Source organism: Neocloeon triangulifer, unplaced genomic scaffold, assembly GCF_031216515.1.
Source record: "Neocloeon triangulifer isolate White Clay Creek 2 clone unplaced genomic scaffold, ASM3121651v1 ptg000003l, whole genome shotgun sequence".
Classification (NCBI taxonomy): domain Eukaryota; kingdom Metazoa; phylum Arthropoda; class Insecta; order Ephemeroptera; family Baetidae; genus Neocloeon; species Neocloeon triangulifer.
The window spans coordinates 10,457,600-10,470,981 of NW_026775546.1; the positions used below are offsets into that span (position 1 = coordinate 10,457,600).

At 35.8% G+C, this 13,382-nt stretch overlaps 1 protein-coding gene across 3 annotated transcripts; it reads right to left on the minus strand.

Moving 5' to 3' along the window:
- Nucleotides 1–1,863: 1,863 nt before the first annotated feature.
- On the minus strand, nucleotides 1,864–13,299 carry LOC132205800 (formimidoyltransferase-cyclodeaminase-like). 3 transcript variants are annotated; one of them, XM_059635106.1, is made up of 11 exons: nucleotides 13,144–13,298; nucleotides 12,754–12,993; nucleotides 12,060–12,243; nucleotides 11,606–11,826; nucleotides 11,125–11,261; nucleotides 6,793–6,955; nucleotides 6,430–6,626; nucleotides 4,366–4,504; nucleotides 3,955–4,116; nucleotides 3,459–3,641; nucleotides 1,864–2,242 (listed from the first exon to the last, which is right to left on the minus strand). In XM_059635106.1, exons 2-11 carry the CDS (start codon nucleotides 12,805–12,807, stop codon nucleotides 2,051–2,053), a joined length of 1,632 nt encoding a protein of 543 aa, XP_059491089.1. In that variant the 5' UTR covers nucleotides 12,808–12,993; nucleotides 13,144–13,298; the 3' UTR covers nucleotides 1,864–2,050. The 3 variants fall into 3 exon arrangements, with proteins under 3 accessions (XP_059491089.1, XP_059491090.1, XP_059491088.1); XM_059635107.1 differs by having other exon boundaries at nucleotides 12,754–12,901; nucleotides 13,144–13,297; XM_059635105.1 differs by having other exon boundaries at nucleotides 12,754–13,299.
- Nucleotides 13,300–13,382: the final 83 nt, after the last annotated feature.

Below are 13,382 nucleotides of genomic sequence, written 5' to 3' on the forward strand. Positions count from 1 at the left end.
TTAGTAAATATTTCTGATTATTTTTAGCTAGTTTGAACATAAATAAATAATTTTTTGAGGGGGGGGGGGACATAATTAGTGCAATAATTTTCATGATAGAGTTAGAAATATCTTTACCACACATAGAGACTTGGTCAACTTAATTTGTTTGCTTGTCCTTATGTGCTTAAAACTGCCTTTTTATTAATTTTTTTTTAAATAAGTTTTTAAACTTTATAATAATATTATTTAGTAATTTTGAAAGTTTTAATGCTCACCAATATTGGCAACAACTTTTTTCTACTGCTTCTTTTCAAATTTGTTGAAAATTAAAAAAATAATGTATAATTAAATTCTTTTCTTAATTTTAAATAAGTGTATGTATGAATTTCCTTCTTCCGAGTAGCAAAATAAAAATTCATTTTTATAGACTGCAAAAAGCTTTAAATAAGATTTATTTTGCCTTTATAAAATAAAAAATGGTTTTATTGGGTTAGATTTTACTTAGAATTTTCAATTAAATTTAAGTAGTTAATTGACTAATGGTATCTTATATAGTTTTGCTAACAAAAAGTTCATGTTTGCTGAATCTAAACTCAACTATGCTTTGGTGAGTTAAATAAAAGACTATTGTGTTTACCTGCTGACTTTAAATTTGTTTGAGCAAGGCAGGATATTGCTTTTCCATTTCAATTAAACATCACCATGAGAAACAATCAAATGTCATTTACAAAACTCATCAAGGAATAATAGCAGAGTCGACAACTCAACAAAAGTAAAATTAATCATATACCTCAAATACATTTGATTAGAAAGGAATAAAACATTCCAAGATATCATTTTTGTGTGTAATTGGAAATTTCAGCAGTGGAACTCTCAAATTTTACTTAATTTTAATTTTTTAAAAATTATCACAATTATTCACCAGGGTCATTTAAACATTAAACATAAAATTAGTATTTAAGGTTCACCGAATCAATAATAAATGATTCAGCGAGAGCTAACCACCTTTTTTTGTCTGACTGACAGAGAAGAAGAAAACTGGCGCAATTAGTTGTGCGTTAAAAAAAGACCGTGAAGGCGCTATAGATGTGTAGGCTCCACGTTCTTACATTCACAAAACACAAGGCAGCGCAACGAGTCAAGAACAAAAATAAAAAATGACTCTTTTCTTGTGCTTTCTCATCTCTTTCAAAAGAACAATGAAGACGATTTCAAAAGAGCGCCGGATTACGAGAAAAATTGAGAGGGAGAGGAAAAGAGAAGCGAGGGCGCCGGCGTTTTGCATGTTTCGCCCGACATCCCGTCTCTCTCTGTCGGCCAAAAGCCTATCTCGCGCTCGCACACGTCCAAATCCGATGATGCGTATTTTCGGCCAACTATATATGCATGTCCCGAGACGGTTTTTTAATATTAAAAGGGTCGAATTTAAAACCTCACACTTTCGTCTGGGGAGCTTTGCCCAGTGGTTTCACCCGTGATATATATTTTAATGCGACTTTGGCACGAAATTCGCAAGGATGCTGGATTTCCAGAGCAAACCGTGCTGCTAAATAAGCAAAAAGCCCGCCTGTGCCGGAACTCACGGCTCTCTTTGATCTGCGCCCGCTGCTATTCAGGACGTATAATATATACGCTGGCCAAATTTTTTCCACCAAACGGACTATGTATCTTTTATCCGAATTGGGAAACTTTCCTTTCACTATAGCGGAATTTGTATTCAAAATGAGCTCCGTATCACTTTTGAGTGGAATTTCGTTCGGATTACTGAAATGTTTGGCCGTCCTCTTGTTCAAGTATGTTCTATGTCAAAACGCTTTCACTTTCAGCAACAAGGAAATAGGATACATGCATAGCGATATGTGTACAACAACAAAATTGCTTAGAAATGTAATAACATAATTATTTTTATTTCAAATCACCAAAAAATTCATAATTTACAAGCCATGTTAGTAAAATAATGCTCAAATCTGTGAAAAACAAACAGATTTTGGGTGAGCATAATATTGTATGTTTTGTTAGTTTAAACGATAATTGCGTGAATTTCATTTTGTATACAAATTGAAATTGATCAGCTAGATTCCATCCTTTCTTGAATTATGGCCAGGACCTGACCAAGATGAAAAGAAGCTTTTTTCATTTCCTCCGAAGCCTGGGTTTTGAGAGATGATTTACGAGGGTTGGTCGTGGGTAATGACGCAAGGTTGACTATCACATTCGACCAGGCACCCGCAACACACGCCTCCAAACAGCGAGCTCCGACCTAGGATTAAAATAAATAGATTAAATTGAATTAAGATTTAAAAAAATATATAATTTATTTTATTAAGAGTCCAAATTCAATTGAAAAAGGGCTAATAAATAATTGATAATTAATGAACATTTTATTTAAATAAAAGCCCTTCGGTGTTCCTCGATTTTCATAATTAAATTTAAATATTCAATTTTTTGAGACTGAAATATTTGAATGTGAGACAAGCGCTTTTGGAATTGAATTTTATGTACATACACGCAAATACATGGGTGAAAGGAGGAAACACAAAATCGGCTAGTGGGCGCGCTTTTGCATTTTTTAAGAATAATGCAAATACGCCGCTAATTGAAGCCAGTCTTTAGCAAATAAAGCGTCTAACTGCTGCAAAGAGCAAATATTTGGTATCCGTTAGCACACGGACAGGAGGGATTAGGGGTGCAGAGCGGCGTGCCGGTCGTTTTCAATGGCAAAATTGTACGGAACGCCGACGCTCGCTCGATTTACTGTCTTTCTTCGCTCCGTATTCCCCCATGAGCAGAACACAGAGCTCAATTTTCGACAATGGCCTAGTCTGCTCCAGTGAGCCCATTTTGACAAATGCGCGAAATAAGAGTGGTTAATTTAGTCTGTTTGCAGCCGAAATGAGCATTTTGAAGAGGGAGCAGAATAAAGGCGACGTCAAGGAAATTAAATTATTTGTGGAGGAACGAGTCTGAACGTCGCTTTTGTTTCTTGTCAATGAAAGGCACTCAAGAAAATTCACCGCGAATCCAGTAGTATATCCTAGCGTGAATTTTTTTTTCCAATATTTATATTATTTACTAGATTTCTATTCAGAGCATTCTGTTCAAAATTAAAAAAAAAATCTCTTCCTTTTGAACCTTAAAAATTCGATAATTATGCCTTCAATCCCATTGAAACGTAATATGTATTAATACATTCCCCCTCCCCCCCCCCCATCGCCATTTTTACATGTAAGTTTTTTTTTAATTTTATATCTGAAATATTTTTAATATTACCGGCTGCTGTTACCATTATTTTTAATTTGGCAATGACTGATAAAACTTTTCCAGGTAACAGAAATATCTTGGAAAAGCTAAAAATGTTATAGAAAAAGTTACAGAAAAAAACATGTTTCATTACAAACATTATAAAATGCATTACTTCGATCAATTAATTTTTTCACAAATTTATTTTTTATTTTTCCAAAATCGCAATGACTTACCTGCATGTCTGACGCGGTTTGAATGTTGCAAACCTTTGCGATTTCAGTGAGGACGGGCCATGTTTCGTTGGCGAGGGTGGCTACCTGCAGCGGAACTTGAATTGCCCTGTCCAAAGCAGCCGACAAAGCCCTTTCTCTGGCGGCCACTTCCTCGGCGGTGCATTTTGGCATTTTGCTGGCGGTCTGGAAGTTGAATGAGAAAGAGAGAGCATAAAACACATGACATTTCCGGCCCGGTTCTGAAGTTCCCGCTGGAAAATGAATGAAAACGCGGGCAAGGTGGGCGGATTGTTTGCGCTTCTGCTTTTTTGCTCTGAGCGCATGAAAAGAGCCAAAATCATACTTTGTTGGTTCCGGTGGAAAGAGATTTGCCAGGGAGTCATAAAGTAATCCACTTGGCTCTCCCATTCATGCGCATTAATCTTTTCAACGAGCAGTAAAAAAAATGCGATTGAAAACTTGAAGAGATGAGTTTTTATCTCAAATGTGTGAATACCATGTACTGATTGAATGCATCGGAGTCCGAGTCGATCATTGGGATTAGATTTTTCATCGAGAGGTGAGTGATTGGCAGATGAGTCCTCATTGTTTGGTCTAAATGATCCCATTGTTTCTTGCCGTAGGTCATTAGGCCACACATCGTCACCAAGCCGCATCCCTGAAAGTAACAATTTCTTGAACAAAATATCTTTTAATGTCCAAATTTTAAAATGAATTCATTTTCGTTGCATGAAGTCAAATTTAATTTGTGAGAAAGCTTTCCCTTTCACATTTCCTTTCCCAAAATGCGAGATCCAAAGTAAATATTTGCTAACGGAGAGAAATCAATTCTAATTAATTAATATATGTATTTGATGACACAATGGGAATGAAATTCTTGATTCAATTTGCGTAAATTAGTACTTACAAGAGAGCCGAGAAGAGCTGCGACGGAGCCGCCTCCGGGGGCAGGGGTGCGTGCGGCGACCGCCTCCACGAAGCCCCTGAGCGAGAGGGTAGTGAGGGGGGCGGCTTGTGCGGGCAGCCGGTACTCAATCACCCTCTCCCTGCGGACAAAAAGCAGAAGTCTCTTTCACAGGCGCAGGCAATTTTGAACAACTTAAAGTGGAGCGCACACGCGTTCCCGAAAATGGCACGCGCTGTTTTGACACATTTTTAACTTCACTGAAAAGATTTTGTATTCTGATTTTCCTGTGGGATTTTTCTTTTTTATAACAACAAACGGCTCAATACACAGGAAAAACTAAAATAACAATTAGCAACTCTTGATCTTGAAATATTTTTAAAAAGCTAATAATTGAATTTTCTCCTTGCCTTCTAAATGAAGAAAATCCCAATTACGTCTTATGTATTTTTTCTCAATCCAATCGAGTAATGAAAAAAATTATTCACTCTTTCACTTTCTCATTAAGCCGCGTCTTTATCAATCACCAAAAAGAGTATGCGAGAAAAAAGACCGTGCAATTATAAAATAAAAAATCAAAGCGGCTTCAAACTGACGCACTGGTGCGACTGGTGGCCGCTTTTTGCTCTCTCAAAACGGGAGAGGCAAAGTATGTACGCATATTCATTATTAGCACCAGCAGTCACGGTCTTTCCTTCAGCGAGAGAGCAGTTCGGAAGCGAGGATATATATTAATATTTTACAACGCGGCAGCTGGATTTGGGCGATAAGCACGCGCTCCACGCTGGCTGATTAGTCGTACGTTTCAAGAGCTTAATCTAGTTGGCCAGCCATTCATTTTCAAGTTTGACGTTTTATTCTAACCACGTCAGCCAAGCTTAAACTCCGCAATGGTAATATAGTAAAAGTATAGTGAACTTACGAGTTACAAGAGATACACTCAAGATTGATGCATTGTTGCAGAAGAGCTCAACTTTTGTTATTATGGCTTATGTCTAAGAACTCCTGGATAAAGCCCAACATTTAACAGAACCTGATGGAAATCTTACATTTTACTCAAGTTTTTCTAACGGAATAAATATAAAAATAAATTAAGTCAAAGCATTTAAAATAATTAAATTTTTGATTAAAAATCAATCATTTTTTTTATAGAGAACATGAGACTAATATAAGTGAAAAATAAGTATGATTTTAAACGTTTTAAAGTTTCTTATACTAAATTTGTTAGAACTATTGAAAAATATAGTTTAGAAATAATTTAACTTGTTCTCTAAAAAGAGCTACGCACAAAATTCAGTGATGCTGTTCAAATGTAAATTTTAGAGCAAAAAAAAAATAAATAAATAATAAATTAAGCCGACTTAATTACGTTTCTTAACGTAACATAATTTCATTAAATACTTTTCAAGATTTATAAACTTTCAATTAATTGATAAGTAACTTGTATAGATTTTTTTATTATTATTTGTAGACTTCTTTTCTTCTGTTCCTTTAACTTTGATACCCTTTTTTTACAAGACATAGTTTCTTAATCTTTACGATCTTCCAGCGCAAGAAAAGTTCTCAACAAACCGTGTCCGCCAGCGTACCAGCTTGTTTGAAAACTTTTTTGTCTCTCGTTAACAGTTACCACACCTCCCTCAAGCCGTAACAAATTATTTAGGCTCGTCGCTTGGCATTAACCCTCAAAGGCAGCTACAAACAAATTGCTTCCAGCAGTCTGATCTAGTAAATCAATCAGCTCAAAACTTTTAACAAACGCACCCGCCTTTGATCCCGAGATTTGCTAGTTTGGGAAGGTATGCAACCGGGCGGGCGAGAAAGCGCAGCGGGTTGCCTTTTCGTTCCAGCCGCTGCGAAACGTTTCTTGTCTGTAGCTTGCGGCGATTGCTCGTATATCCAATTTTCTTTCACGGTGCCTCTTTTTATATTGTTTGGCAAATTTACCTCCCACGTTAGCCGAGTTTGGTTGATTTATACAAAATATTTTGTTTCGAGAAGAAAGCATTTTGGTTCATTCTGTTTTCGTCAAAAGGAATAAGGATATTTAAATATAAATGTTCTTACTTTGGGTCGAATGGGTTTATTGAACTGAGTCCTAGTCTAGAAATGGCAAGTCGCACTTTCTGGTCTTCTTCCAATATCATCAGTCCCTCTTTCTCCATAAAGAACTTTGCTGCCTCCAAGAGTGCCTCCAAAGGAACCAGCCCGACCAGCTCGGAGCCGGCGACCCCCACTTGCAACTCTCCAGCGTCTTTCACAACCTAAAAAAGCAAACAAATCGAGGGAAAGAGATGCAATCAGAAAATTAATGCCGTTTGAGTGAGGGTAAAAAGGGAAGCGCCTTTCATGTCAAGAAAAATTTAATTAAAATACCAGGCTCAGTGGGTGAAGAAGTTTGATTTAAATTTTAGATCAAAAGAAGCATACCTCATTGAAGGCCACGTGCAGAGGGGTGACTTTGTGATTGGTGATGTTTAGCGAAACCTGGGCCAGATTCGCCTCTTCCAACCACCAGCCCATGCCCTGGACAGCTTTCAGACGTCCGACCTGTCCAGAACCACGACCTTGTTCACGAATATTCAAAGCAATTCTGCAAAAAATAAATAAGTACAATTAACATTTGGTAAGAAAATTAAAATCAATTTTTTTAAACAAACAATTAAAAATAATTAATTTTTTACTTCTTGTCGGCAGCTGGTGGTTTTTCATAGTTAGTTAAATATAAAATATAATAGCAGAAATAAAATAAATTAGCAAAATTATATAAATTGTTCTTTTTTATTCTCCTAAAAAAATAAAAATTTGCGCACGTTTTTCTCGTCATCTTTCTGGAAATCAAAATTTAAAAGTAGTCTTGTAAATTGGAGTCGGTTGACATTTTGTTTAGCTGCTTGCAAAACTAATAAGCATGAATCATCCAATTTAAAGCCAAAGAATCAATAAATCCTTGGCCAAATAATGGCTTAAAATAAGTTTCGGAAAAACCTTTAACCAAATAAAATTTTTAAAAAATTAAATTGTGCCGTCAAAACTTTTACTGCCAATTATTAGATTGAATTTTTAAGACGGAATTTATTTCGCCACTTAAAAATAATTTTTATTTTTAAATTCCACTTAAATTGCTATAAAAACAATGTCTATAATTTTGCTGGAAAAATAATCAAAATTTTAAACACTCTAATCGTCTGATTCAAAATCCCCCCCGCCCAATTTTTTTTATGCTCATTAGCAGTCAACTTCGCACGAGGCCAATGTAGAAACCTCCAAATAACGCATCCCCCAATGGGACTTCAGGATTTGTATACCGAAACTTTCAGGAGTTGACTGGATTTACATTAATGAAATCTTGGCAAAGTTGCTGCCGGTGTAGAATTGAACCAACTAAGGGAAATTGTTGGCAGCTAGTTTGAATCCTTCGCACGAAGGTCACAAACTTTTAAGGTGGCAAAAGTTTCTTTTCGCGTAGATCAAACGACACAGCAGGTCTGTGTACTTTCGGCAAAGTCCTTTTAATTCAAGTAGAAACACGTGTCCGTGTTAAAAGCGTTGAATTATATTATGTGCAGGCGGAGGGTATCAGAACTGCACAAAATAAACCCGAAACTTTGAGCACGCTTTCGTAATTATTCCTCCCTCTCTCTCTTGCAAATTCAAATAATACCACTCGCTGTCACAAGAGAGTCAGAAGTGCGGCACATTCGCAAACAACACCTCACACGAATACCAACAAATAATAATTTTAATGCGCCTCGCCGCCATTGTTTGCTCTCGCGGTGGCGTCGAAAGGGTTTCTCTTTTGCAGCCTAATTACAATGGACAACTCGTGTTGAATGTGCGTTTTGTGTTCAAAACTAATTAATTAATTTTGCGCTTATTGTAAATTGTAATGCTGGCAGTATGACGAGGAAATATGGGCACACAAATAAATTAATTATTGCGCCAAAGTTTGTCCGTTAAAATAATACTATCAGAATAATTGAAGTGTCTTGGCGTCCCTTAGCAAATATTAACCAAAACCGTGATATTTAGAGCATAATTTATGGTCTTTGAACGCATTCGCAAGCCACAATTGACATAATTAAGTTTAGCATTTTGTGTCAGATAGACGCTTGGAAGATATATTTTCATTAATGATTTTTGCAATTTTTAGGGAAATTTGCCTTGGATATAAATTTAAATTATTATAACTCCTCTTCATCTTTGCTTTCAGTCATTCAATTTAGTTTTTTCCAATTTCTCTCTGCGTATCCAAATAATTACAAGCAATTATATGGGTGAATAAATCAATTATGTCTGCTCTTTTGATAAAATTGGTGTTGAAATCATTATTTGGAAAACATGGGTATAGTTTTGCCTATGTATGACTTTTTTATTTTTACCACATTTCCCCTTTTATTTCAGTGTACTGTCCACATTCTGAGCTATATTTTGAAGCTAGCCCTAATTTTCCTGCCAGGCTCACTTTCATCTATTGTGAATGTGTTGAGAGAGAACTCCTTTCACATCATTCCTCTTGTATTAATATTACATCTCCCCCTCTTTGCCATTCACCCGACGAGCCATTACGCAAAAAGCTCAATTCACAGAGAGTGCGTGTTGTTCGCATACTTCTGGCAAAACCCGTCAAAGCTTTGAACCTGTTTATAATGTGCACAATATATTATCCAAAAGCTGTGCTTTTCACATCCTAATCCTCTGCATTATCAAATTAATAAGCTAATCGACGGAAGCCAAAATAGAATTTGGTGGAACAACTGATTGGTAGAGGGGGTAGAATTTTCAATATTGGAATAAATCAAAATTCAATTCAATTCACTTTTACAGAAGCGAAAACTTGTGGAGTTTAAAAAAAAGGTATTGAAATAGAAATATTGGGAAGCTCTATAAATTTTCGTCTAAATTTGCTTGAAAGACATATATGGATTCATGGCGCGAAGTTTTAACAGATTTTCTCAAACGCGCTTAATAAAAGAATTATTATTAAATACACGGTATTTTCAGCTTTTTTAAGGATGCTCATTTCTACACTTGCTGTTCTATTATTAGATGCGCAAAAATGCAAAATTTAATTAATGTTTAATTCAACTAAAAAAATCCCAATCAACCAAACCAGGCTATTTTTTATTTTTTTTTTTTTTTTTTAAAAACAGACAACTTAAAAAGTAAATTTCAAACCTGAAGATTAAGATATGTGTAAATTTTTTTCCCATTCTAGCATTATTTTTACTACAATTTCTGCAAAACAAAAGATATATTAAAATTTGGCGCCTAAAATTAATATAATAATCACCTGAGAAAAAAAATGTAATTTTAACCGCGATTAGCAGAATTATCTCCTTAAAATATAATTATGATTTTTCTAATTTTTTTTCTGCCTAAAAACCTACTAAACCATGTACAAAAGAAATTAAAAATGGCAAGTGGAAAGCAAATTTGGCAGGAAAATCCGTGTGTCCAAATCGCACACATGACCTTCTCGGTATCAATATCGTGATGGATGGAGGGCAGCCGCCGACCCGAACTGCGGTAACGTGTGATATTTTGACACCCAACGTGTGCATCCTTGACGGATGTTTTCGCGCCGGCGGAAAATTCGGCGAGCACGCATTCAAGTGGAAAAGAGGGTTTCACGCTTCACTTTGACACATGGAGTGACGGCGCCATGTGACTTGCCGCGTGCAGTGACATTATTTATGTGCTTTGGATCCTGGTTGGTGATCAGTGGAGCAACATTAGATTCGCCTTAATAGGACTAATAACGCAATCAATAATTAACGGAATCGCTGCTTAATTAAACCACGTTGTTTTGATGTGGTGCTGTGACTGGAATAATGCAAAATTCCCGACGGTGCTGGTTGGGCGTTTTAATTAAAATTCATTTTCCAAAAGGCTTACATATTAACGGAGAGTTCAAACGCACTAACGTGAATGAATTGCCCCCATCGGAGTAATAAACTTGAATATATATGCAAATAAGCTGAATTATATAAATAATGCGCATCTTCAAAAGTGTGCTCGAGGTGCGAATCATTGGAGGAATTGCTAATGAGGATATTGAGGGAAAATGGTGTTAAATGGAAAGGGCTTTGTACTCAATGCGCGAGTTTCAAGCAGGGAAGATATATTATGTTTTTTGCTATAATACAAAACTATCGCAGATCTACAAAAAAAATCTTGTAAATAGAAAAACTGGAACTGAATTTCTTAATACACTTGTTTTGGTCTAAAATTAAATTGTTAAAATGTTACTTGGAAGCAAATATTTTATCCAAATTTTTCTAACAATTGCAATAACAAAATTCCGGGTAAAAATTATTCATAGTCAAAGATTATTTTTGTATTTATTTTTAAACTTTAAAATAATTGATAGTAGGTAAATGTAAATAAATAATTATTAATACGACTTTAAGAGTTTTATAAAAAAAAAACTTGAATTTTACATAATGTTGTTCTGAACAATTTTTTATTAATGGTAACAAAAATTCAATGCTCAAACAGACCTTACTGAATTGAATTGAATTAATACTACCCATATTTTCTTTCAATTTTCATCTATTAAATCTAAGAACAGAATCTAAAAAAATCCCATTTTTACATAAATTAATTCGTGCTTTTGCACTTCACTTTGCAACTGAAAATTCCTCATGCGTTTAATTTTCATATAACAAATATAAAGACGAATAAACCTTGGGTAATGCAATTGATAGCAAATGATAAAAAATAGAGTTGGGCCAGATCTTAATCTCTAGTCAATCTCACCTATGTGCCTGCTCCTTGGTGCCAAGAATATTGATGTTGTACGCCAGCAGGAACGGACGAACCCCGACCATGCTGGCGCCCCAGTTGCTGACAAAACTTTTAGGTCCATAGTCGGGCTTCCATTCATCTTGGAGCAACTAAACTCACAGATATTTTATAATGTAAATCTTTTTAAAATGAATGTTAACATCATTTAAGTTATATTTGGAACAATCCTTGGTAAAATAAAAAAAAGCAATAAAAAATGATTTAGTTTTATATTAAACTTGGAATTTCCAAGTAAATGACTTGAATTTTGGCTACTTTTTTACTCCCATCTTTAATTTATTTTTAGAAAAAATATTATGTAAAACAAGAAATCTTCAGTCTATAAATTATCAGCAGCCCGTAGGTCGCCTTGAATGACCTTTATTTTTTATTTTATCATATCTAAAAATCACCTAGAATCTTTGTAAATTTTTATTTGTTCTCATTTTTTTACCTTTTCTTGCAGCCCCTCATACTCCCCGCCTCTGATCTGCGGCACAGTGACGCGGTGCTTGCCCTGTCTAGCGGCCGTCCCGTACAGGAAGACGGGCACCTGCAACTCGGACGACAGTTTTTCAGCAAGGCGAGTGGCGCAGAAGACGCACTCCTCGGGCTCCACGCCCCGCACCGGCACAAAGGGACACACGTCCATCGCTCCCAACCGTGGATGTTCACCTATCAAAAAAATTACAATTTTTATTTATAAATTGAAAGCGAATCTCCACTGGCTCATTTTCTAAAATAATTTCTGCAATTTTTGTATATATTAAAAACAAATTAAAATTTTGTCATTATTCTTTTTTCAACAAAAGGTAAGGCGCATTTTCAAATTTTTTAAAATAATATGATTAACTTTTGGGTTTTATAATTAGAATAAAAATAACTTCTTTAAGATTTTTTTCAAACACCTGTGTGCTTGGCCATGTCGATGAGCTTGTAAGCGACGCGAGCCGCGTTCAGGGCTCCCTCGATGACGGCGTCAGGGTCTCCAACGAAGGTGTAAACAGTCCTGTTTGTCGATGGACCAGGATCCACATCCAACAGGGTAACACCCTGGGTCGACCTGATTGCTTCTGCAATCGCATCGATTATCTAAAGCAATTGATTCATTGAATTTATAAGTATTTGAAATAATTTAAGAATTTAATATTTTCCATAAATTTCTACTACTTTTAAGAAATTTTTATTGATGTTTTTTAATTAGAACAATTTGAGTAAAAAAAATCGGATTTTTACTTTGCAAATTAGAAATCAGAACAAAATTTTTATTCATTTATTGGCGCATTATAAAATTTTCTTTTTGACTTAAAATTTTTTCTTCAAAAGACATTGCATCATTTCAAAAATATCCAAATATTCTAAAGTTAATCTTACACGAATGCTGAATGAAAATGAACATTATTTTTGCGCACAGAAGAAACAAAAATGATCATTAAGTGCTCCCTCGGCTTTTGGAAAGTCTCTCTGCCATTTAAATCACAAACAAAGGCAGTTCCCAGAACGACCATTTTTTATGAATGATTTTAAGCCGCTTTTTTACATTTCCGAATATTTTCTGGGAAAGGGAAAAATAATTTCCCTCATTCTTTCACGACAACGCACCTTCTTGTCCCGGCCCTCGCTGAAGTTCGGGACGCACTCGACAATTTTCTGCATTTCTGCTGCTTCGGAAACTGAGGCTTCGTATTCTTTCAAGAGATGCTTGGCAACTGGAGACCGCGCCAAGAACGATGGAAAACAACAAACCGACCTTGGCAGTGAGAATATTTAATTTTACGACGCAAGCAAGAAGAGAGTGTGTGTCTCCGGACGAGCCAATGGGCGCCAGGTCGGCTCTCGATGCTAAGGTTAAAGGGACACTATTATATGACCAAAGCGAGGTCGGTTACACAATCTCTAGACGTTTTTATAGTTCCACTGCCACTTTTTTCACTTAATGCGGGATGTTTTATCACGAGAAATATAAATGATAAAAAAAAAATCATTCAAAACCTGCTTTTTGCCGTCCGAAGCTGCTTTTCCTCCAAGCAGAGCTACATAATATACTGCGTGTTTGTTTTAGCCATCGGGGCAAAAATTTTTATCAGCCAGTGTGAATGTTTGGTTGGAGAGTTTTTTCGTTTTACGGTCGCTTTTTACCTGCGCCCATGGCCAGAGCGAAAGAGATGCGCTCGGCGAAACGCGCGCACCTTTTTTGTTTGGCAGTCGGAGCGCGCATGTAGTAGCGATAA